Below are 27,238 nucleotides of genomic sequence, written 5' to 3'. Positions count from 1 at the left end.
TCAGAGGAACACCAAGATATAGGTGGTTTGATAGGGTACAAAGTGCCTTAGAAGACAGAAATATAAGATCTGATAATATTGGAGTCTTGACAAGTAACAGACTGATCTGAAGGAAAATTGTAGATATAGTAAGTTAGTAATGATGTAAATTTTCATGTAGTACTATCATATCCTGTACACCCCTTGAGGGTACATGACTGGAATTTGATGATGGTGATAATTTACCATTTTGATTACCTTAAAAATATTATTGGGGAGGGGGTTAGAATTCTCCATTTGATTAAAAAGGAATGTTATAAAGTGTTCAGGAAGACAATGGCTTTTCATCAGAAAGACTAAATATAGCAAGTGGAACTACTGTTTCACTTGCTATATTTTCTCTCTATATTTTCAGGAATCTTCTCGTGGCTACTTTTTTTTTTTGTTTGCTTGTGAGAAAACTATTATGCTGAGAATAATATTTATGACTTTTTTTCTCTTCTCAAATTGATGAAACCAAAAAGCTTCAGTTATTTATATTTTAATTTAAATAGCATTAAAAGCATGCATTTTCCCCAAGAGAAGTGCTTCATTACATGCTCAGACCTTATCTTCAACTTAACAGTCCTTCAAATCGTCGAACAAAAATCATTTTCCAAAAAAGGTTGGATAAATGTTAGATTACTGTATTAACTAAAATAAATTTAATTAATACTTTTAGTGTTTCAGTAAAGTCAAGTTACCATCATCAGGGAACAAAATATACGATATGTACATAATACATTACATTAAGTAATGAGGCTAAAGTCCTAAAAGCTTGCATATTCTTTTAAAAAACTATGCTCTCCAGTCCCAACAATATCAAGTAAACACTGTAATAAACTTATTTTCTTTCATCTTTGGAAGCTAGCAGATGAGTTTTGTGAAAATTTTCATAGCAGACTGGACACCATTATCTGCTTACTGTAATATTTTAAAAAAATATTATTGGGGAGGGGATTTAGAATGGAAGCAGTTAAGTGCATTCTCCCTTGGCCATAACTATGCACTTGCACCTAAAAAATTTCCTACAATAGAATGTTGCCAATTCACCGGAAAGCAAAAACCACCAAAGACAACCCTCTTCTATCAAAAATATGAAGCACTACTGGAAATTAAGAAGAAGAATACAATACTAATTACTAAATCTGATAAGGTGAATGCCACAGTAGTTTTAAACTACTATGATTACATATTAACATTGCCTCTTTTATAGCCACTGTCAATGCAATTATAGGAAAACAAGCAATTCAATTGAAAGCATGTGATATTATGTGCATTATTGGCTGCAGGAGAATAGCTCTATTTGCATTAATAGATACAAAAATAAATTAAAATAATTTAATTAATAAGTTATTTTTAAATATAAACAAATTAACTACAAATTAAGGAACACACAAATGGCAAGTATTAGTCAGGACTGAGGTAAGGTGGTACATCCCTTGGCAACTAGGAGAAAAGGTGGACCAAGCTCTCATCACTCCTTGTCTCAGTATCTCCTATAATGCAAAGCACATCTCCTTGCAGACATGTATATAGCTATGCATTAAGGGACGGGCCACTACCCAGACCGGTTTCGACCTTTATTGATTTCTTGTCAGTGGGAGGCAGACCCAGAGTGGTGATACTAAGGCAGAAGCAATTGAGAGGTTATATTTACCTATACGAGTTGCCAACTGGTGTACCACTTTATTATTAAATTACTCTAGATTTAGAGAAAGATGTTGGAAGTTTATTTTACAGTTTGAAGTGCAAAATAAACTTGCATTAGCTCACGCTAGTAATCGCTGATACTTTTATAGTTTACTATATTCAGCATGAAACTCTCTGATTCCAATCTTTGAGTTTCTTATTCAGTTTTAAAACAATGTGGGATTTAATATCCCCTTAATTTAAATAATAGCAAGATTACTTTGACAGATTGATTTACAAGTCTCTTAACATCCAGTTTGCAAACTAAATACCTTCCTTATCTCTAATAAAGATAAATATTCTTCTCTTTGTTATCCTAGAGTTTTCAGAATTCCCTGCTCATGCAGCTTATGTTATGAACAGACTGGTGGTTCTGCACAAATTCATCTTGAAGAACACGAGAAATCCATTCACTGAAAGAACCCAACAAATCCATTTTAGCGCTGCACACATCATCTACAAAATACAAGATAAGAACAGTGAAACGAAACCAAAATGTTACACAATAATTATTTTCTTTTGGTGAGGGTGTACAAAAAATGCTGGGAAGTACACGTTCACAACTCAAATCTGAACAAAAAACATTGCCAAAAACTTTCTCAATTTCTCAATTATATTGACTAATACTCACCATTCACTTGTTCCTTAATTTGTAATTAATTTATTGTTTATATTTAAAAATAATTTATTAACTAAATGATTTTATTTAAATTTATTTTCTGTACCTATTAATGCAGACGATGGAGCTATTCTTATACTGCCAATAGTGCACATAGCGTCACACACTTTCAATTGAATTGTTATTCTCCTTTGTGTTTTCCTATACGAGGGTGGTCTGAAAAGTTCTCGGCCTAACAATGAAAAAACGAATTTATAATTTCAAAATTATTTATATTTTTCATCACAGTCTCCCTTAAGACCAATACATTTATTAAAGCAATGTTCCAGCGCCATTATCCCGTCCCTGTAGTGGTTCTGAGTAAGATCTGCAAAATACCCCTCTACAGCTGCAATCACCTCTTGATTCGAAGAAAAATACTGACCAGTGAGGAAGAGTTTTAGTTATGGGAAGAGATAGAAGTCAGAGGGGGGGGGGGGGGCAAATCTGAGGAATAGGGTGGATGTTCCAACAATTCATAATGCAGATCCCTTAATTTTCCCATTACCAAAACACCTTTGTGGACAGGTGCATTGCCCTGATGAAAGATGATTTTTTTTTTCTTCTGCAAACCTTTTCTCGTGAATTTTTTCATCTAGTCTGGTTAAAACATTGGAATAATATTTCTCAGTTATTGTTTTACCCTTTTCAAGATAATTAATAAACAAAATGCCTTTAGCATCACAAAACACCGATGCCATGACCTTTCCTGATGGAACTAGCTTTGTCGTCTTTGGTGCTGGCTTCTGTCCACTGTTTAGACTGCTGTTTGGATGGATTCTGGTGTGCAACGGTGAATCAAAGTCTTATCCAAAGTAATAAATTAACGCACAAAATCAGTTTTATTCTTGTTAAAATGCTCCAAGTGCTGTTCAGTGATTTTCACGAGTGCGTTTTTGATCTGCTGTGAGCAAGCACGGCACCCATCTTGCGCAAAGCTTTTTCATTTACAATTCTTCATGCAAAATATATCCTACACTTTCTTTTGAAATGCCTATAGTCTCAGCAATATCATGTACTTTGACTTGCCAGTCATCCAATACCATATCTTGCACTTGATCAATGATTTCTGATGTTGTTACACTTTTTGGACGCCCTTCAATGTGGATCATCTTTTTATGAACTTTGAATGAATTTCTTTTGGCGTTAAACCTTCTTTTATGAAGAATGATATATATAGATAACTGCACATTACTCAATTTTATCCATTTCAAGGGATACAGACAACACTTTTGCTTCAGACAGCTATATAAAACAAACTACTTGATAGAATGACTTGCAATTTCACATGGATGCTTGTGACAGATGTACCAGCTTAGGGAAAAAAAAAATCTTGCCGATAGTGTTGCCATCTATGGTTGAGGCTGAGAACTTTTCAGACCACCCTCGTAATTGTATTGACAGTGGCTATGATGCTTAAGCCAGAAATTTTACAAATAAAGACATTTTAATTAACAAATGTGATTCTGTTATTAATATGTTATAATATATTTTTAACACAACTAAACACTCAGGATCCAATTCACATTAACGAAAGATAAGTAACAAAAATTTTTCCTTCCTAGACACTTCAGTTATGTACCACCACCCTGATGGATCTCTGGCATTCTGTTTATAGAAAACGCACGCGCACACACACACACACACACACACACACCCTGATAGATAAAACCTTCCCAATAGTATGGGACTTAAACCTTTTTAAACAGTGCTAAATTAATTAATTCAGATAAAAGTGCTCTCTCTAAGGAACTTTGCCACCTTCACAAAATCTTCTTAACTAATGGCTATAATTCCCACCATATCCCAGAAAATATTAAAATGCTAAAATCGCACATCCCTCTCCCTCTTCAGAACAGAGACTGTACCGAAGTTATCACCATTCCATATATCAAAGGCACATCTGAAAAATTAACTTAAAAACACCTTCAACCAGTTAGATCATATAAAAAATTAGTATCCCTTATCTGCTCCACTAAAGACCAGCCACAGTCCCTCGACCTCTCTGGTGTTTACCAGGTCCCTTTTAGTTGTTAACTGTCCTGCTATGGCTAAACAGGCAGAGAGCTAACATCGGCCCAGCAACCAGGGACACCCAATTTATCCCACTTAGGTGTCCTATTTAGGACTTTAGATGTAGTGCCTGCATGCACGTATTATATTTAAAGTTTTTTCCCTGATGATAGCAATTTCACTTTTCCAAAATATTAGTAGTACTAGAAGGTGTGATTCTCAATTGTGTTGTTCTTATTATTATATTTTTGCACTTTGTTGTTTGAAGGCCAAAATGAGCAAAGAATCCTCTTTAGGATTCCTTGCTCATTTTGGTGTCTTTATTATTATTTATTTGCTTCAGTGGTGGATCCCACCATTTATGTCCATTTGTTCAACTATTCTGATTTATAGTTGTATGAACTGCTGAACTGGTTAAGAATTTTTTTCCAAATTCTCAGTTTTTATTATAGATGTCCCTTCAGTCAAACCAAAAAGTTATGCTCAGAACAGACGAGGAAGTTCACAGTCAGTGCTCGCTGGAACTAATGGATCTACTCGACTTTCACAAGATAGCAGTACAGAACATAATTTTTATTACTTTCTTTGGCAACACATAGAATTGGCTCTCTCTAAGGGTTTTGATGATAATGTTGGCCGTCACCCTGTTCCTGCTTATTTTGAGGTAAAATCTAATAAAGAAATTCATTAGTATAACATTATCATAAATTTACCCAACATCTGTTTTTTTTTGCTGCTCTCATGTATACATGTTGCATTTTATATAATCACAAGGTGTTCTATGAATGGATGAATGTGCGTGTATACACATGAAAAGAATGTTTTATTTTTCAGATAAAAAAAATTGTCTTTGTCAAAAAAAAAAAATTAATGAAGATGCTTTTTTTGAAAATATATGCTATAAAGTAACTCTCTTTTGATTGTGTTGCTACAGTTTAACAACTTGGAGATTTGATGTGCTCCTGTAATCCATATCATGCAAATTAGCATTTTCTTCAATAGAAGTTCCTCAAGAATTCAAATATCATTTAGAACTTCTTTTTTTTTTAATGACACTGTTCATAGAATAGTTCTCTTGCTTTTAGAGAGATCTAACCACCATACTATCCTTTCCTTGTTGATTCCTTCCACTAAATACGTATTAATTGTTAATGGGTTCTTTTATGATTTCTGTTTAACTAGCAGTTAAACAAAATAAGATTGCTTGAATCAATACATTTAGGAATGGAATAAATTCCATAATTTAATTCTTGTGTCTATAGTTCTGTCATGTCTGACAAGTGCATTTAGTTTCCTTATCTGAATTCCTGTTTTGTGTGTTCAGAGGAAACTTCTTCTTGTTCTTGCACAAGACTCCAGTCCAAGAAATTCTCTCTCTCTACTTTTTAAGCTTATATGTTGATCTGCTGTGATTATAATATGTTTTGATGAATAATAAATGCATATTCAATTAAATATGAACTTTTATTGAAGTTAACATTTCCCTGGAGTAAGACTGGCATCTTTGGTGTTTGCAGTCACTGCATTATTTTTGTTTTTTGGATAACTATTTTCTAAATATGAGGAATTGACAGTCATTCTTGTTCAGTTTTAGCTGGAGCAGATAAGCTTGCCATGCCTTTGAATAATCTTGCAAATTTATAAACATGATGAAATGTCCTTTTTTATCATTAATTGCACTGGTCATATATTATAACATTCTCGAACAACTAATATTGCATGACTATCTCCCCCCCCCCAAAAAAAAAATTGTCCTGCTATTTCCACTTATGATAGATGTGCACTGTAATGAATACCCATAAATCAATGCTATTTTAAGCTCAGCCCAAAACCTTCATAAAATGTTCTTAAACATTTAAAAAAACGTTTAATTTTCTTGACCAAAAAGTTCTGGAAAGACTTTTATTGGGATTATATTGATCAAGTGCATATAATAAAACAACACAACTAAGTTATACCAACTAGTTTCACCAATTAAGTCTGTTGGCATCTTCAGGGTACATAACTGATGTAAGGCACTAAAAAGTAAAAAACCGTTACAAACTATAATCAACCGATTCCAATTATATTAAACAAAGAACAGCACGTACAATACATTCATAGAGCGTGGATGATATCATTTGTTGTTATTTAGGAACGTTCTATAGTTGGCACTATAATTCAGTTCTGGTGAGTTGGAGGATCTGATCTTCCAGGAAATGGTCTTCCAGATCTAGAAGATCCACGGATCCATGCTCTATGAATGTATTGTACTCGCTTTGTTCTTTGTTTAATATAATTGGAATCGGTTGATTATAGTTTGTAACAGTTTTTTACTTTTTAGTGCCTTACATCAGTTATGTACCCTGAAGATGCCAACAGACTTAGTTGGTGAAACTAGTTGATATAACTTAGTTGTTTTATTATATGCACTTGATCAATATAATCCCAATAAAAGTCTTTCCAGTTCTTAAACATTGTTCAGTCATACATTAATAACAGAACAATGTATATGAATGGCAAAAACTATACATAAACAAAGGAAATTATCGAAGCAGAACAAAGGAAATGGTAGGAAATTATATATTGATGACAGAACATGAAAAAGTTCAAATGCAAATAATAATAGGAAACATAAAAGAACTAGAAGAGTATGAAAATACAGAATTAATTTTTGAAATGTAATGAGCTTAAATATCACTTACCTGAAATCTTCATAATGGACCAAATATGTGTAAATTGTACCAGTATAATCAAAAATTTACGTCAAAAAAATCAAATTTTAAATCAGAATTTTAAAAATGAGAATATTTTTACTTTATGGATAAAGAATCTTTCAAATACAAAATGAGCTACACAAACTGCATAAGTGTTAATTAAACTTTGAATTAAACAAATACTGTATACTGTGCCATATTTCTTTAATTTACATTTAACAGTGCCACTAATTTGCCAGCACTTCATCATTAAGTTATTATTAAAGTATACTAAACAAGAAATTATGTTTTTGTTTTAATCCTTTACCTAAGCTTAAGGAAACAAAGTGTGCATGCAATGTATATTCACATCTATGCTATTTGTCTATAGGACTCTTGATTGCTTCACATCAGTGCCTGGATATCTCACAGTGCTCGGCCCACTTCCTTTAAGATGTATATTACTATGGGAAAGGTCACTTCCGGACTGTTTTTGACCTTTATTGAGGTCTCATTGGTAGGAACTAGCCCCAAGAAGATACTGAGGTTAAATCAATGCAGCAGTCATATATTTTCCATATACAGTAAAATAGTGTGCCACCTTATTATTAAAAATTTCTACAACTATCTCTCAGAGTGTTTTTTTTTAGTGCAATCCTGAGCATTTAGAAATTGGGATCCTGGTTGTCTTGCATTACATTATCCCCAGTTTCAGCAAGATAGGAAGTTCTGGATGGCCTGGCCAGGAACACTTTGCTAATGGGCTTGCCTGAAAGTGTCCTTGGTCCAGGGATGTGTCCAAAGGTTTATTGGCTGGTATGGCATCTGGGATAACACTGACATTATACTTCTGTGTACTCTTCGATGGTTTGGAATCTGCACCGAATTAGAAAAATCCCTTTTGACATTAATCCTTCATCCTCAGATTTTCTAGGGCCTTCACAAAGCCTCATCCAGGTAGAGATACCTTAGATACATTATTTGATAACAAATATAAGAAACCGAAAACATCTGACCCACTCACAAACATATTAGTGTTTCTTGTTATCTGTGCTACAGGTAGTTTTTTCTGTTCTGGAAGATCCTGCCAGTCCTTTCAGTAGGCATGTTCCCTTCATTATTCAGAAGGAGTTTGGAAAGACTGATCTCCCAGAATGTTTTTTTAAACCCCCCCTCCCCCCCCCCCCCCCCAAAAAAAAAAAAAAAAAAAAACACTGTTCTGGTGATATTCTTGTTAAAACCTCATGTTAACAACACTCAGAAAAACTACTACGAGTAACATAAATGGGGGGAGGGATGCCAATTGCGTTAACACCTCATAAAACTCGACTGTTTTAGAAGTGCAATATCAGGAAGGGGATCTCCTTTATGTTCCACATGAAGGGATATGCTCAGAGCTTAAAGAATATGCAGACATGAGGCACATTCTGATACATGGGAATGGTCACCTGCTGATGAGCAGGAATACCATCCTTTTTGATACATCCAAATGTACTGTATCATTAAAGCAGGATATCTCAACTGTCTTTCAGGCTGTATATCCTTAAATCCACTAAGATGCATTAAATGTCAGAAATATGGGCATGCCCAAACTGCCTGTCCTCACTAATATGGTAATAAAGAGCATAATATATGGGCATGCCCAAACTGCCTGTCCTCACTAATATGGTAATAAAGAGCATAATATATGGGCATGCCCAAACTGCCTGTCCTCACTAATATGGTAATAAAGAGCATAATATATGGGCATGCACAAACTGCCTGTCCTCACTAATATGGTAATAAAGAGCATAATAAAAATCTTGCTCTTTTCTAAGAAACCTGAATATGTCAACTGCAAAGGAGATCATTACACCTGCTCCTATGCATGCCAAATGTGTAAGAATGAAATAGAAATATTCAGGATAAAAACCGAATAAAATATCTTATATCAGTATGCCAGGAGGAAGCTAGTCATGTTTATTCCATCATCTGATAATTTCATTCTGTTGCTCTGTGGAGTGACTAATGCACTCCACATTAGAGAAGCAGCTAATGTGTTTCAAGAGTGAGGCAATAGGTCAGGCAACCAGTTGCCTGACCTATTGCCTCACTCCTGAAACAACTCCCAATGTGATCTTGCTGAATGAGAACCCACTTGTCAAGAAAATAATGGCAAGGGCATTGCTGAAAGAAAAATTTCCTGAGATCCCCAAAGAATGCTTCTGTATAAACAGAGTGTAAACTGAACACAACTAATCCTGTCACATCAGATAATGTATTGAACATTTTTACAGAGGAACAGATGGAAATGGGCCATTCTTATTTCTTAAAGTCAGTTGACAGATACAAGCCAAAGAAGTGCTGACTTTGGGTTTGGAACTTCTTTGGCCGTGGCGAATCTTTGTATTTCCACTCTGTTGACTGTTGTTTGGTCTCTGGGTCAGAGCGATTGAAGCCATGTTTTCATCAACAGTCACAATACAAGCCACAAAATTTTAATCTGATTTCTCAAAATAACCCAAAATCCCTTGAGATGATAGCACATGTTCTCTTTTGTCTGGCATTCAAGCATTTCGGGATCCATTTCACTCAGAGCTTCTGCATGTTTAGATGTTAGTGGATAATGACCCCAACTTATTCCCTGGATATCCCCAGAATCTTTGCGATGTTTTTGGCTGTATTTGTCTATTATCAAGGATCATGGCATGCACTGCATCGATGTTTTCAGGTGTGATCACTGTGGGAAGTCTTACTAACCTGGAAATATCTGTTGTGTCAGAATGCCCAGTTTTAGACTTCGCCATCCATCTCGCAACTGTGGTATATGCTGGACACAGTCCTTTAAAGTCTCACACAAAGTTTGCCAAATCTCAGTTGCAGACTTTTCTTGCGGCACGAAAATCTTGATGAACCTGCACCTCTGTGTCTTTGAATTTCTTCAAAACCTCTGACATGTCTTCTTATATATATCTAAAAGAAAAAGAACAAATTATTACAATTTGATGAAACATACGAGTTTCATCAAATTGAAATTATATGTTTTAGGAGTTAAAAAACATTAAGATATGTTCTTTCTTGTGGTTATATCAGTTTTAATATCATTTTTGTTCTAGGTGTTTCTCAGAACTTTTCGGGTCATCCCAATCTCCCTCGTATAGCAAAAGAAATGATTGAATCTTTTTTTAATCTTTAACAAATCAAGGAAAAAAAGGAGTAGTAGCCATAGTATTCACCACTAAATACAAGGCTAATCTTCTTGAAAGGCAGGCAGTCTCAAGTAGAGTGATGTGGGCAGATATGAGAATGGGGAACTGGACAATGAGACTTATTTGTACCTATGGTCCCACAGAAGGTTCTACTAAGGTAGAAGTGGAGGAATATTTTGAGGCTTTAGAGAATGCAACTGATGCAATGAAAAAGGAAAAGTTGGTCCTTGTTGGGGATCTAAATAGCAGAGAAGGAAATGATTGTCAGACATACAAAAATATTTTGGGAAAATTTGGAGAAAAGAGCAAAGCTAATAATAATGGCAAATACTTGTTGGATTTCTGCTCAGGACATAGATTGGTTATTACTAACACCATGTTCCAACATAAAAATGTGCACAAATTCACATGGAGAGAAGAGGCAAGCAATAAGAAAAGTCTCATTGACTATGTTATTGTCAATAGTGATGTTTTCTCCCTGGTGCAGGACACCAGAGTGTACAGAGGATTTGAAATTGGAAGTGTTCGCCATTTAGTCTCGAGCAGGATAAAATTGAATTTCATATTGAAAAGAAGAACATGTAAGAAAGTTTTAAAGCGAATAAAAGTTGAGCAACTCTCAGATGTGAACTGTAGACTAAAATGCACAAATGTTATTCAAGAAAAAATGAAAGAGTTTGAGAACAGGAATCAAACCTTGGAGATTCATTGACAATCCCTGAAGAAAACATTGATTGATTCAGCCAGAGAAGCATGTGGTGAGGTTGTCTGCAAGTATAGAAAAATCAGAACTCCATGGTTTACACAAGTTAAAGAGGCAGTGAAGGAAAAGAAATCATATCAAAAGTTCCTGGTGAATAAGTCAACTTGTACTCTTAGAGAATACAGAGACAAATGTAAGAAAGCTAAACACATTGGGAAACTAGCTAAACAAAAGTCGTGAGAAGACTTTGGTAAGAACATAGAAAATAAATATCCAGAAGGTGGTTGATATTCTGGAGGTTGTTGAAGAAGCTCAGAAATGGAGGAAAGAGTGCTCTAAAAGGATATAGAGATAATAAAGGTGACATGAAAACATGAGAAAAAGATATCCTTGAAGTATGGAGTAATTACTTCAAAAAATTGCTAAATGAAACAAGCAGTGATAGCACAATGGTAAAAAACACTCGATAGGCATACAGTCAGGAATGCATATCTATACTTGAAGTAGAAAAAGTCATCAAAGACTTGAAATGTGGAAAGGCAGCAGGAGTAGATCATATTCGACCAGAAATGCTTAAGTATGGAAGTATAAAAGTCGTACAGTGGCTGCACTGCATAGTTCAGAAGGCGTGGACAGAGGGATGAATTCTAGATGATTGGAGTACAGCTATCATAGTACCCATATATAAAAATGGAAATAAGACTGAATGTGAGAATTACAGAGGCATTTCTCTACTGAGTGTTCCTGTTAAGATTATGCAAGTATACTTGAGAGACAGTTGAGAAGAATTGTGGAAGAAAATCTTGGTGAAGAACAAGCTGGATTCCGGCCAAATAGAGGCTGTCAGGATCAGATTTTCACATTATGACAAATAGGGAGAAATCATGGGAATATAATAAAGATCTGTATTTGTTTTGTAGATCTGGAAAAAGCATATGACAAGGTGCCAAGAGAGAAGCTATTCAAAATGCTACAGTATTGGGGCATTATATCAAGCAATACTTCATCTTTATTTGATTTGTAAATCAGCAGTTAGAATTGAAGTACAGGAAGATAGTTTAATTTTAATCTGGTATCAGCCAAGGATGTACATTATCTCCTCTGTTATTCATTAATTATATTGATCACATTATGAAGAAAAGTGGTAAATATATCAAAATTGGAGCTGTTAATCTCATCTCTTTGCTTTATGTGGACAGTGTTATACTTCTAAATAAATCTGCTAGAAGTCTGCAAGATTCCCTTACTAAATTGAAAAACTGTTGTAATAGATATGGTGTGAAGGTCAGCAATAACAAGACAATGAAAATAGGCAAAAGCATTGGAAATAGCAACTGGATTGTGAATGAAGAACCTATAGAACAACTAAAACATTTCAGCTACTTGGGCATGATTTTTAGTGAAGATGTTAAATTAAATATGGAAATAGACAATATGTTCAACAAATCTGTTATGGTAGGAAGTCAAGTGAATTTATATGGAATAAGAGAGAAATTAGTCAAAACACTAAATTAGTTGTATACAAGACATTGTTCAAACCAATTTTAACTTATGGATCTGAGAATTGGATCAGAAGTAAAACACTTGACCAAAGACTAGAGACTGCAGATATAAGAGTCCTGCGTAAAAAATCGGGGCATGAACAGATGGTATCGATAGCAATATCATATTAAAAATGAGGATATTAGGAAAGAAACTGACATTGTCAGCATCCTGGAATGCGTTAGCAGAACTAATCTCAGGTGGTATGATCACTTAAACAGAATGGGAGAGGAAAGAGTATTAAAACAAGTGTTCTCTGCGATGTTGGCAGGAAAAAGACCCAGAGAAAGACCAAGATATAGGTGGATTGATACGGTAAAACTGTCTTAGAAGATAAAAATATAGGATTTGGAGTAAATTGTAGATAGGAAGTTAGTAATGATGTAAATCTTTCAGGTAGTACTATCTTATCCTGTACATCCCTTGAGGGTACATGGCAGGAATTTGATGACGATGGTCACAGAAATTTTGATAATTTATATTCTCCTTGAATGCATTTTAAACTAGTAATGATGTGTGATAATTCCTATATTAAAATGGCCTTTTAGTTAAGCTGATATTAAATTTTTTTTTCTAGCTACCAACAGCCTATACTTGGTTTGAAATAGCTGCCAAGCTGAGATCTTCATTTTTCAGTGAACCGAAAGATACCAGGAGTCGTAGTATTAATTCAAGTCTGAAAACATCTTTAGATATTGATGTTCGGTTTTCAGAAGGGTAAGCCAATGTTTTCTAATTTGATTTGTATTAAAAATTTCAAAATGGTTGATATTTTAGGTGTTTGTTAAGGTTGTAATTTTAAGAACAGCGATTATGAATTCCTTATGCTTAGTGATAAACGAACCTGAAAGGCAACAAAATTCTAAAACAGCTATTCATGTTACATCACAACCAGTTCCTTCTTTATATGAATTATAAGGAGTATCAAAAAAATAGACATTTCAGTATTGAACCTAATGGCAATATTTTAATTCCATATAAACTAGCAAATAATATGACAGTATCATTGTCACAGTTCTATGATTAAGCTACAAGTGCCCCATGTAGTGAAAGTTATTAAATATAGCTTACCAAAATGTTTCGTCACTTTACATTCCATGTCTTCATTGCATCTTTGAATAGTTATCTCATATAGGAATAAGATTTCCTGTGGAATTAATCAAACTTTATATATAAATATAATATTTCCAGTTACTTTTCTAATTCCTACTTAATTGAGTTTCATTTAGGAAGCTAAATGAAACTCATTTATGTTACAGTGAACACCAAATGTAAAGTTTGACTCTTTTCATTTGGTTTCTCTTGCTTTTCTACTTCAGTGGATCACTGAACTTTTTTCTTTTTCTAAACTTTAATTTTCTCTAGTCTGACACCCCCTGATAAACTTTTACATTAACATTGGTTTTCTTTCATGGTACAACTTATCCAATTGTATTACTTAGTAATACAATTGGATAAGTTGTACCATGCACATAGTGCTTTGAGTTTAAATGGCCTTGAAATGCATCTCCTGTTTTGCTCCTTCGTTCTTCAAAATGGCAGAATAAGATCCAGGCAAAGACTTCTGATTGCTGTTAAAAGTGCTTTAGAAGATTGAAAAATAATAACTGATCAGGTCTTATTTGTTAATCTTATTACTTCTTAAGGAGACTTTACTTATTTCTTCTTATTTCATTTTTAGTATTTTTCAAAAAAAATAAGAACTGAAAACTTGATAAGTTATAGACTAATCTAATTTGGAAGAAAATTTGTTAATAGAAAACTAGTCATGGAATATTTGTGTTAAACTGCCCTTTGTCAAGTTACATCACTTGTGGATATACTGTGTGTGTATGTATGTATATATATGTGTGTGTATAAAGTGACGATGGTATATAATTATATATTTATCTCCCTTTGATCTACTTGATTCTGATTAGACTCTAATGGTGCTTTTTATGTATTTTCAAGTTTCTAAAATAGTTTTATTGGTCCACATTTATTAGATTCAGGTACTATGAACATAAATATATGCTGTATATTTGGAGCAATTACTCTGAAAGACTATTAAATGAAACAAGTTGTTAAATGACTAAACAGTGATAGAAAACATCCAAGAGGAATGCAGTCTAGACTGCACCCCCACATAAATAAAGCTGTCAGATACATGAAATGTGGAAAAGCATCTGGGATAGATGCCATTACTCAGAAATTCTCAAATATGGGTGGATAAAAGGCTTTACAATTTCTACACTGCATAATTAAGCAAGCTTGATCAGAAAGTCGCATTCTAGATGATTGAAGCAGAGCTCTTATAGTACTTGTCTATAAAAAAAAGGAAATATACTGAATGCTAGAATTATAGAGGCATTTCCAAGCATAGTGTTTTCCAGGTAAGATGATTATTGTTATACGGGTATCTCCATGGAGTCAGAAAACTCATGGCCCATTATTCACACAATACTTACCGTACCTCTCTTTAAACTCATTCACTGACAAAGCATTCACAACTGCTTCTGGCAACGTATTCCCTCCATTCACAACCCTCCAAAATGTAGTGGGGAAAAAAAGTCTTCAGTGTCAATTCTATAAAACCCCTTTAATAATCTATATTATGTTTCTATCATGTATCCTCTCATTTGCCTATCAGCTAATTTTTGTATCCCACAGATTTTCAGTCTGTTGCAGATCTGTGGAATGCCAAAATCTACACTAGTTGCTTTTGGATCTCTCTCTACCACTTCTTCATTCCATGGGATCTTGCAGTAGTCCAGATGTGGTCGTATTACAACCTTATAAAAGGGAATAATAATCTCCCTATCCCTGCTTGGCAGTGCAAAATAATCGTCTGTTGCGTCATTGTAAAATATTGTCGGTTGCACCTTTGTTAAATATATGTCGGCTGCTGTGCCCTTGTAATTTCTATTGTCTATCAATCACGCCTTTTATTCCTTTTACACGAGCACTTTAAGTTTAACTTATTTCTTCTACTCAAATAAAACTATACTATGCTTATTATAGACTTTGCTATTAATCCTTTATAATCCTCTATATGTCTGTACTACTGGTGAATGACCTTTGTTTTCAGTCTATTCACAGTCTATTTTCAGTTTTCATTATGTATTCAGTCTATTAGCAGGTTCCCAACTCTCAAACTATGTAATTTAGGGAAAAAAAAAAAAAATTTCCAATAAAGGGGATAGACGTAAGCCGTCATATCTGTTTAAGTTAGGAGAATGAAGTAGAGTTTCACATGTTTCTTTATAAAGCGTTCCATGAGGAACTGACTTTTGTGAAGAACTCTTGTCTTTCTCCAATGAACTCTATGTCTAGTGTTCCTCATGGAACGGCTTTATAAAGAAACGTGAAACTCTACTTTATTCTCCTAACTTAAACAGATCCTGCGGCTTACGTCTATCCCCTTTATGGGAAATAGTACTTTACAAATCAGCTAGTCTTTCCTAACTTTTTATTGTTTTAATTTTTTTTTTTAGGAAATTTATTGACCTTTTTAGTTATCTTACACCAGCTGCTTAGGTGGCGCTTTTTGGAATTGTCAGTTATTGTTTAATTTGAGCTTAATATGTACTGAGGATGCCTGTGACACACAGGCGAAAATTATGCTATTAACTAATCTTTGTACGTGAGTTTTTTCCGTTATTAATTTTGTATTGATATGTCTACTTACGGTATACCTCTTTTAAAACTTATTGCTCGACTTCACGGAGAGTCTATTTCCAAACAATCTGCTAGATATGGTAAAGTATTGGTAAAGAAGGCCAAATGCATTAACAGATTAATATTCCTTAAACAATGTAAGATGACCCAGGTTATTCCAACTTGTTGTAAAATAAAAGAAGTTTTTAGGTTCCCAAAAGCTCATCGGATCTACTTAAAAGCTAGTAAGTCTCTTTTAAATAATCAGCTACACGAAGCTAAAAAATCTCTTGCCCTCTTAAATAGAGAAATTATGGACATAAAAAACGCTCTGGAATCTGTTTTAACGGTTGAAACTTTTAATACTATAATGTGCATATCTTCGAGTTCTTACCTAAAGGTCTTTAATGATTCTCGTGACAAGCTGAAACACAAATTTGAATCACTGGTCAGCCTACCTAGATCCAGTAATAATACTATTGATATAGATAAAGTAGTTATAAATGTTTCCGGACGTCCACTAACAGACTGTGAACGTTTTGTTTTATCAAAAGGACATGATTTCGCCGTTACGCCGAATAAGGTGCCACTTATGGATTTTTTCATAACATAGACAGGGGTATTCGATCCTTATCCCAAAAAAACAGCCATCAGATTACGTTTTGAATGTGCAAAAATTCTTTTTAATGCCAAGCCTCCTCATCCTAATCTTTCTTACTCTGAGTTTAAAGCATTGAAATCACTGAAGAATAACAATAATTTAATTATTACGAAAGCTGATAAGGGGAAGGCTGTAGTGATTCAAGATAGGAAGGAATATGAGAGAAAAATGTCTCTTTTACTTCGCGACTGTTCAGCTTATAGGCCTCTTACATCGGATCCTACCCGGAGTCTATTGAAGAGACTTAATTCTCTTATAGATAATGTATCTACATGGAATGAAGATCAAAAGAAAAAACTTAAAACCTTCTTCGGTCGTCCACCTAGATTGTGTAGTCTTCCAAAAGTTCATAAACCAGGCATTCCGTTAAGACCAGTCATAGATTGTATAGGTTGCCCCACTTACAAAATCTCAAAATTTTTATCAAATTTACTCTCCTCTTCAACTAGAAGTTACTTTGGATTTCAAAAATAAAATTTCAGATCTTCATTTGGACGTTTCTGATATCATGATCAGTTTAGATGTTGTTTCTTTATTTAAGGAACAACATCTAAACTTTAGATGTTCTTTCTTTCTGAAAGCATTGAATTGCTACAACAGGAATTTCCTTCAGACATTGTAAACGTATTTGATTTTGTAATACATTCTGCTTAATTTTCCTTTAAAAATAAGTTGTATCAACAAATTGAAGGAACAGCAGTGGGCAATCCTCTTTCTCCTGCTGTCTCCAATTTCTTTATGGAACATTTTGAACAACGTATCTTTGACAACATTTCTCCCAGACCTACTCATTGGTTCAGGTATGTCAATGACATTTTTGCTGTATGGAATGGCTCTTCGGATGAACTTCAACAATTTCTCACTAAGTTAAACACACTTCATCATAGAATCAAGTTTACCCTAAAGTAAAATCAAATAAGCAGTTAGCCTTTTTAGATCTTCTAATTCTTCACCAACCAGATGGTAACCTACATTTCTCAGTTTATAGAAAGAAGACTCATACAGGCCATTATATCCATGCGGAATCTCATCACCATCCCAGTCAAAAGGCAGGAACTATTAAAACACTGGTTCATCGGGCCCACTCCTTTTGTTCTTCAGACGATCTTTTACAGAAAGAACTACAATATATAACTTCTTCCTTTCTATCTAATGGTTATAAGAATTGCTTCATTAAAAGAACTTTGAGTAGTTTTAACTTCCTCTTCAAACACAGAAGAAATAACGCGCATTCCTATCCCTTATGTACACGGTATCAGTGAACGTATAGCAAAAGTTTTAAAACCACTGAATATTTTTGTTGCCTTTCGACTGTTTAGAAAAATCTCTACCTTTCTCACTTCTCCTAAGGACAAGCTTCCACATCTTAATCACCCAGGTGTCTACCAGATTCCGTGCTCTTGTGGATTATCTTATTTCGGATAAGATAATCCACAAAGATCTGCCTCTATTCGGCTAGAAGAACACCAATCTTATATTGAATACTTTAAACCTGAAAAGTCTGGACTTGCAGAATATGCCATCTTCACTAGATATAGAGTTCATTGGAGAAAGACAAGAGTTTTTCACAAAAGTCAGTTCCTCGTGGAACCCTTTATAAAGAAGCATGTGAAACTCTACTTCATTCTCCTAACTTAAACAGATCTGGCGGCTTACATCTATCCCCTTTATGGGAGATAGTACTTTACAAATCAGCTAATCTTTTTTTTTTAAGGAAATTTATTGACCTGTTTTAGTTATCTTACACCAGCTACTTAGGTGGCGCTTTTTTTTTTTTTGGAATTGTCAGTTATTGTTTAATTTGAGCTTAATATGTACTGAAGATGCCTATGACACACAGGCGAAAATTATACTATGAAATAATCTTTGTACATAAGCTTTTTCCGTTATTAATTTAGTTAACCCTGTCACAACACATATAGGTTAACATTCAATTTCCCTCTAATTGCCGCTGCTTATTAACTAACTAAATATTAACATTTTTCTGTAAGCACACATACAATTCTCAAGTGCTGGCTTTTAAGACATTAACTAAGTAGTGTTACTTACATTTGACTTTCACAAACACAGTTCTATCAACTTGGACAAACCCTCAGTTAGTTTTGCTTGACGTTGTACTCCTTCCTGGGTACTGACCGGATGCTCCTGGCAGTTCTGCTCTGGAAGTTTTCCAGAAAAGCTTTAGATTGATTCTCCGTCAGGAAACTGGATGGAACAGCCGAAGTTACCACAATTTCTAATGGGTAACTACACTCTTGCAGCTTGTCCTTACATCTACAGGAAATACATCGAAATAACGACCTCTCCCTCCCACACCTGGGGTCTCATACCTGAGACCAAAATCTGAGGACGAAAAAAAACTGAGAGCCTAGAGCCCTTTTATATCATAACCGATCCTTTGTTCTTCTGATATAAATTTCAGGATTACCTGCGAGCACAATGCCGTGATTTCGGCTCCCTCCGTTCTTGGGGCTATGTTTCTATATGACCTTGCAAACTTTCGTTCTTACTTCATCACTAATCTGGGTTAATCCCTAACTTGCCGTTTTACATATACAATATACAATACATATACAATATACAATAATTTATGCATTCATTTTACATTAGAGGTACAACATTCATTTAAATACGTTATGATTTCTAATTTCCATAAGTTTGGAAACCTCTGTAAAATCGACCTTGGAAATTTAATAAAAATTTATTGCGAGAGATTTTACAGCAGTATTCTTCAACATCCACATAATCTGATGTGCTGTTTTGGCCGCCTTGGCAATATTTTTCACTTGCGTCTGGATCCTCTCCACCACTTGATGATATATAATGATGATATATGCACTGAGCCCTGCAAGTACACCACTAGTAACCCGTGTTCTCCTTGACTCAGTTCCTCCTTAAACTTTGATATCTGTCCATCAGCCACTCTATAATCCAAATAGCTCCAATTTATGCAACAGAGATTCTTGTAGAATCCTGTCAAATGCCTTTGCAAAGTACAGCAGTATAAACCAAGTATCCTTTTCCCTTATCCAACTTCATTGTTACTTTAAAAAATAAGCAGATTATTTGGGCTAGACATACCTTTCACAAAACCATGTTGCTCCTCATCATCTTCTTCTTCCTAAAATGGATTTTATGCGAGGTGGCCTTTTCCGGTCTCATGCCATCTCTTTCTTGGTCTTCCTATTCTTCTTTTTCCACTTATTTTATATTTGTATATTTTCAGTAGTCTGCTGTTGTCCATTTGATTTAAATATTCTGTCCATTTTTGTTTTTGCTGTCTTATGTAGTAATTAATTGTTTTATATTCAGGGACTATAAAATTTCTTCATATGTTTTATGGTCCCACTTGGTACATCCAACTGTTTTTTAAGAAATTTAATTTCTGCTGTTTGAATTCATTTTTCATCTTTCCTTTTTATAAAAAGGAAGTTGTCCCTTATAAATTATATTCCTCTCTATCCAGTCCTGACTTTTGTCATTTACTAATTTCTCCAGTACCTTAACCACCATTCCTGAGATGCTGATTGGCCTATAATTTGCACCTTCTGTCTTGGAGTCTACTCCCCCCCCCCCCTTTCTACTTCATTTCTGCTTGGCACCTTGTCAGAACTGTGTCTTCAACTAAACAGCTTGGTCACAGGAGGTGCTAATTCCCTTTTATTTTTCTCGTAACACTCTGATTGGTATACCATTTAATCTCATAACATTTTTGTGAGTGTTTTCATTAAGGTTCTGCAATATCCTCTGCACCTCCAATTCATCTACATCTATTCTCCCATCAATTGCTGTCACCACATAGATACTTGCAAAATAATCACTCAGTAACTCAGCTGTTTCATTTGCTTACGTTACCTTCCTACTATGAGATTTCACTTATACTATTGTGTGCTGGTCTGGACTCCTGGTTTCAATGGTGATTCTGATACATTGAAGAAAGTGCAAAGATAAAGTGTTAAAAATGATATCAGGATTGTGGAATACTGATTATGATGATAGGTTGACAATTTGCATACTGAATACACTTGCAAACAGGAGAAAGAGGGGGTAATGTGAATGAGACTTACAAACGTCTGAAAGGAGTCATATAGGATACCAGTAGATGGAATTTTTCATTTTATGGAGAGTGAGGAAAGAACAAGAGTGCATCCTTGGCAGTTGAAAATGAATGTCGTCAAGGGTGTGTGAGCTATATTTTTCTCTCATAGAGTGGTTGACGATTGGAATGGATTGCCATTGGATGTTGAACACAGCTAGTGCAGGAAGTATGTGATATCCCTCTTAGTCCCTGACCCCTGGAGGTCTCTCTTAATAATAATAATAATAATCATTCTTACTTTTACCTGCTGCATATCAAAAGAACTCAAGAATTTGTCCTCTTTGGCTAGCTTCCTCTCATAATTAGCTTTCAATTTCCTTAACATATATGTCAACATTCTTACTTGTACCTTGTACTGAACAACTTTCTTTATATTTCTTCCCCAACTTTTTCTGAAACTCCTGCTTAATGAAGCTATTCTTCCATATAACTCCTACCTGATTTTTCTTCCTAACTTTGGATGTACAGTCTAATGCTATTTCAAGCACCCCCCCCTTGACCATCTCCCATGCACTGCCAAATTCTTATGCTATGGCACTGCTGAAAGCTGACTCCTAAGCTTAAAGTCACTTGCTTTATAATTCCACATTCCCTTCTTAATACTCCTTAAAAATTTCTACACTTGAGAATCTCCCAGGTCAAGACCACATGATTGATTTCCTCTGGGGCAGCACTAGATTGGTCACTGCTGCGTTCTGTGATGCTATGGCCAGATCTAGCATTCTCAGTGTCTCTCCATTACTAGTTGTCTGAGGTAATTATCTCTTAGCAGCTGCCAGTCTATGTACCCATAATGGAAGTTTACCGTAATCACTTGTCCTGCACTCATTGTACTAATTTTCCAGTGCATGCCATTCACCATTCTCCCTTATGCTATCTGACCTATAGCAGCAACCAACTATATACTTCATTTCATTACTTCATACTTCATTGAACTGCCCTCTGCATCCCTGTCCTCTTGATGCACTTTACTCTTTTTTGCTTCATTTCTTCTGCCATCACTAGAAAAATCCCACTTCCTGTTCTGTCCTCTCTCTCTCTCCTATCTGAAAATACTATATTCCTTGTATTCTATACCCATGACTATGATCCTCAGTCAACCAAGTCTCATTAATGCCTGTAACCTTTAGCCAAGTTGAGCTAACCAATTCCAAAAACTCCTCTCACTTATTCTGAATATTTCTGGTATCGGTATACATAAACTCTAATCCTCCTTTCATCCCACACCCTTCCTTACATATTGTGTTATTTCACTAAAGTTAAGAAACTAGGGAGCTACATTCAACATCATGTGATCACTTTCCAATTTACTAACCTTCACATGGGGCCTGGACCCCCCCCCCCCCAACACACACACACACACACACACACACACTAAACATTCTAGTTTTCCTGACTCTACATCTTCAAACTCTCACTGAACAATACTTTCTCAAAAGAGAGCTAACCCCAAATCCATTCATAATGCAGGCCATCCACCTTATATAAATCTTTCCTTTCATCACATTCACTCCCCATCATTCCTCATGATGTGGAAACTTGCACTAGCTCATTCACAATCATAGCTCTTCATCTCAGCTCATTTTTGTCATGCTGTTGGAGTAGACTCACAACTTTTATTTCCTTGTTTTTCTTCAATTGTATAAGCAACTCTTTCTTATCCTCTTGCATACCATACTTGTCACTGACTAGATCATTTATACTGGCCAAAATAATAATTTCTTACATTGTCTTTCTCTGATAAGTGACTCTCCCCCCTCTTATTATAGAATCACTCCTCCCCTTTCAGTCTGCTTTTCAATCCCTTCTTTCGCTTCTGTGTCATACCACATCTCAGGTGCTTCTCCAACCACTCAATCTTGCATTTTGTTCTTTGGAGCATTCTAGATTTAAGAAAGCTTACTTGAGAAAGGAATTTGACAAGGAGATACTGTTTACACTAGCACTGGAAGAAATATTGAAAAATTGGGAATGGAAAATAGGCAGCAAATAGTTGGAAAGAAAAACTTGAAAAACAACACGCTCAATTTCATCCAACTATGGGTTGTCAGTCAGGTCATCACTTTACAGCAGATAGTTGAGAAATCATTGGAATATAACATGGATCTGTACTTAAGTTTTGTAGATTAGAAAAAGGCATGTGACAAGGTGCCAAGAGAAAAGTTGTTCAAAATATCAGTTATGTGATATAAATTGGGCAGTTACATATAAGCAATACAACATCTATGCAGCAGTTAAAATTGAAAATCAGCATTAATGCTGATTTTCATACCAAAACACAAACCACGAAAATAAGCAGAATGTTACAAACATCAATTGTATTCACAATGGAGAATCTATAGAATGAGTCAAATATTTTAGCTATTTAGGCATAATTTTTTTATGAAGATTGCTAATGAAATATGGAAATAGACAACAGAATAGTCAATACTGGTAGGGTCCACTTAAATAAACATTGTGGAATAAGAATAAATTAGCCAAAAAAACACTAACAGCATAAAGATAGTTTTCAAACCACTTAAGTTATGGATTTGAGAGTTAAGTTAAAAATAAATCAGTTAACAAAAGATTAGAAACTACTGATATGAGAGTTCTGAGAAAAATTAGCATCACAAACAGGTATCAGTGGCAGAATTATATGAAAAATGAAGAACTTAAGAATGAGTTTGACATTGTTTACATTCAAGAATGTGTGAGCAGGGCTAATCTCAAGTGGTATGTCATTTAAACAGAATTGGAAAATGAAGGTTAGCAAAGCAGGTATTTAATGCCAAGATGGCAGCAAAAAGACATATAGGAAGACCAAGGTCTAGGTGGAGTGATTCAGTCAGAAGTGCCTTAGAAGAATGAAGTGTTAAATATGACTATATTGGAGTGCTGACCAGTAATAGATTCATTTGGAGAAAAATTGTTGATATGAGATTAATAATATAAACTTAATCATGTAGTGCTATCATAGTAGCCTGAACACCTCTTGAGGGTACACTGATGATGATGAAATTTTCTTATTTAATCCTTTTCCCAAGTGAAAACAAAGTTTGTGTGTGAATTATCTTCACATCTATGTTACTTATATATAGAGGGAATGATGACTTCGTCGTTTGTCTTAATATTATCTCGTAATGCAAAACACTTCCTTTTGTAGGTGCATAATACTATGAATTAAGGGAATGTCACTACCCAGTCTTGTTTTGACCTCTATTATTATTTATATTGGTACTCCATGGAATTAAGACTCAGTGCCAGAAACCCACACTATCCATTAACACAATGGATAGTGTGGGGTTTCATACTTCTCCTTAACCTATTCACTAGTGGGGCACTCATAACCACCTCTAGCAACCTATTCCACTCATTCACCACTCTCCAAGTAAATTACCTAGTTCTTTACTTGGAGAAACTAGTTGCAGGACCTAGTACATGCACCCTTACTAACCACACTCTTAGACAACTTTCAAGTGTGACCCCTTGTTTCCCCTTACTGTTTCATGTATTGAAAAATAACTTTTGTGTCAATCTTATAGAATCCCTTTGGTAACTTATAAGATTCTATCGTATTCCCCTTTTCTGCCTGTCAGCTAAACTCTGCAATCCACACACACACTCAATCTATCTTCATAGGAAATATTCCACAGACCTGTCACCAGCTTGGTCACTCATCTCTGAATCCTCTCCACCACCTCCCAATCCTCAAGAAATGTAGATAACCAAATCTGGGCACAGTAGTCAATATGTGGACAAATCATATCCTTATAAAGATGGATAATAAACTCTGTCATTACTTGTCAATGTGTTCTTTAACATTCAAGTAATCCTCTGAACTATTTTGCCAATTCTTGCAATATGTCCTCTCAATTTCAGATCTCTATCCACCATCACCCCCACATCCCTAGTGTTATCAATTTCCTGTAATCTATTACCATCAATATGATACGAGTATGTAATCCTTACATCCCAAAACACCTTACATTTTACAACATTAAATTGACAACCATTTTTCTTTGCCCACACTTCCAATTTATTTAAATCGTCCTCTGTGATATTTTTTTTTTTGTGATATTTGGATCATCAGCAAACAACTGAATATTCCCTTTCAAATCTTCCCTTAATGTACAAATTAAAGTTTAGTGTTATTAGTACAGAGTCCTAGGCTCTACTAATAACCCTCATTCACCTTGTTTCCAATCCACTTCACACCATCCTCTGATGTCTGACTATCAGTAATAGTTTTCCATGTGGTATTCTGTCGAATGCCTTTGCAAAGTGATGCAGTATTGGGATGTAGCCATTTCCTTTATCCAATTCTGCTGTCACCTTATTATAAAATGTGAATAAATTACTGAGGCAGGACCTACCTTTTACAAAGCCATGCTGTACCCTAAAGAGTTTCATATTCCTGTCCACCCATTTCTGAATTTACTTTTAGCCAACTGTTCCAATAATTTAACACAACTCCAGAGATAATGACTGGTCTGTAATTTGCTACTTCTGTTGTCGAGCCACCTTTATGTAATGGGACTATCTTACCCTCTTTCCACTCCCTTGGAACCTTGCCAGAGCTTGAGACTTAGAGTAAACAACTTTGTCAGAAGCACTGCCAGTTCCCTTGCACGTTCTCATAGCACACAAGCTGACATACCATCTAGGCCCACTGCTGTATTCACATTATACTAAGTACCTCCAGTTCATCTACCTCAATGCTCACTTCAGTCTCTGTTACCTCAGTGATATATATATATATATATATATATATATATATATATATACCCTTGCAAAGTGATCACTTGGTAACTGAGCTGTTTCTTCTACTTCTGTCACTTCCCTACCATCAACACTGAGTAAAGTTATCTTACCATAATCATTCTTTCTCTTACTTGCTATATAGCAGCAAAAAAAAAAAAAAAAAAAAACCTCTTGGATTTACTTTGGCCTGTTTAGCTAATTTTCTCTCATAATCTGATTTAGCCTTCCTTACCATACTAGTTACCCTTCTTGCTTGTGCTTTATGTTGCTCATGAGCATGCTGATCACCTTTTTGTTTATATTCCTTCCTTCCACAATGCTTTTTGCATTTCCTGCTTTATATTACTGGTCATCCATTTAATCCCTACTCAGTTTATCCTCCTGACCCTGGGTATGCACTCTGATAAACAATCCTTGACTACTTCCCGTACCCTGATGACATTCATTCTATGTAGCTTGTTATGCCATGATACTGCTCCAGATTGCCTCCTAAATGTAATAATTGCCACCTTTGTAGTTCCACATAAATCCTTTCTTGACTAAAATTTCCACATATGTTGAGCAACTTCCCAGGACATGATTGCATGGTCACTTTGCCTGATTGGAGGTAGAGTTGCTACTGTAGTTATAGATAGCATCTTCTGATGTTACCAGATCCAACACTCTCATATCCCTGCTTCCTTCCATTATGTGCTGTTTCAGTTTAATTATTCCTTAGTAACTGTATAAATTCCATTTCCATTTTGCCATGTGACCTTTCCTCCTATCAATCTTTGTCACCATAGTTAGTCTCCTGTGATAATTGCTCAGCTTACACTTGTTGTGCTAATTCTCTGGTGCATGTCATCCACATCTTCTGGACCCTCGGATCTATAGCAGCAACCAACAATGTATTTTGTCCTGTTGACATCCATCTCACAACAGACTGCCTCAAATGAACCATTTCCATCAGATCTACAATCTTCCTTAACTTCTGTTTTACTCAGTAGAAGGTCTTCATCTGTCATTAATAATACCCTCCTCCTCCTGCCCTATTTCTTCTATCTTCTCTGAAAATACAATATCCATTACATTCTATCCCTGCAACTGTATTCTCTGACAGCCAGGTCTTGCTCTTGCCAATAATTTTTAGCCAAATTGAGAGAATCAATATCCAAAACTACTCTCCTTTATTTCTGATATTTTGGGACATTTGTGTACATGCATTCCAACATCCTCTTGGGCCCATTGAATCTGAATGTACATTACCTATCCATTCATATTCAAAACCTGGGAAACTGCACGTAGCTCTTCATAATTAATCATTCTTGCACTCATACTTAACTATCCTAGGGGTAGCCAGACACATACTTGATTGTTTCCTCAATAATATCTCTTGTTTCTCTGGTTTTGCACTTCAAAACTCTCATCGAACAACATTTTCTCTAAGCACCTAACTTCAAAACCATTTAAGTGCAGTTCATCAGGCATATACAGGTCCTTACATCCATCATATTCACTCCACACATGTATAAACTGTCCGCCATTCCACCTGCACAGTCTTCTCATTGGCAATCATGGTCTTTCTTGTCAATTCTATCCTATAATACCGAGGCAGCAAACTCGGAATA

The 27,238-nt window shown here is 35.1% G+C and overlaps 1 protein-coding gene across 2 annotated transcripts in view; it reads left to right on the top strand.

The window, feature by feature from the left end:
• Positions 1-27,238, top strand: part of LOC150102101 (nonsense-mediated mRNA decay factor SMG8) — a 384,051-nt gene that overhangs the window by 165,179 nt on the left and 191,634 nt on the right. For both annotated transcript variants that reach the window (XM_090399980.1, XM_090399979.1), the window contains 2 exons: positions 4,834-5,045; positions 13,067-13,206. In XM_090399980.1, the coding sequence (XP_090256106.1) occupies positions 4,834-5,045; positions 13,067-13,206 (352 nt within the window). The remainder of the gene's footprint in view (positions 1-4,833; positions 5,046-13,066; positions 13,207-27,238) is intronic.

The sequence above is a fragment of the Typopeltis vanoorti genome, chromosome 11, assembly GCF_054136105.1.
Source record: "Typopeltis vanoorti isolate ZY-2024b chromosome 11, IOZ_Tvanoo_1.0, whole genome shotgun sequence".
Classification (NCBI taxonomy): domain Eukaryota; kingdom Metazoa; phylum Arthropoda; class Arachnida; order Uropygi; family Thelyphonidae; genus Typopeltis; species Typopeltis vanoorti.
Note: the sequence above shows the minus strand (reverse complement) of the source record. Positions and strands in the feature narration are given on the sequence as shown.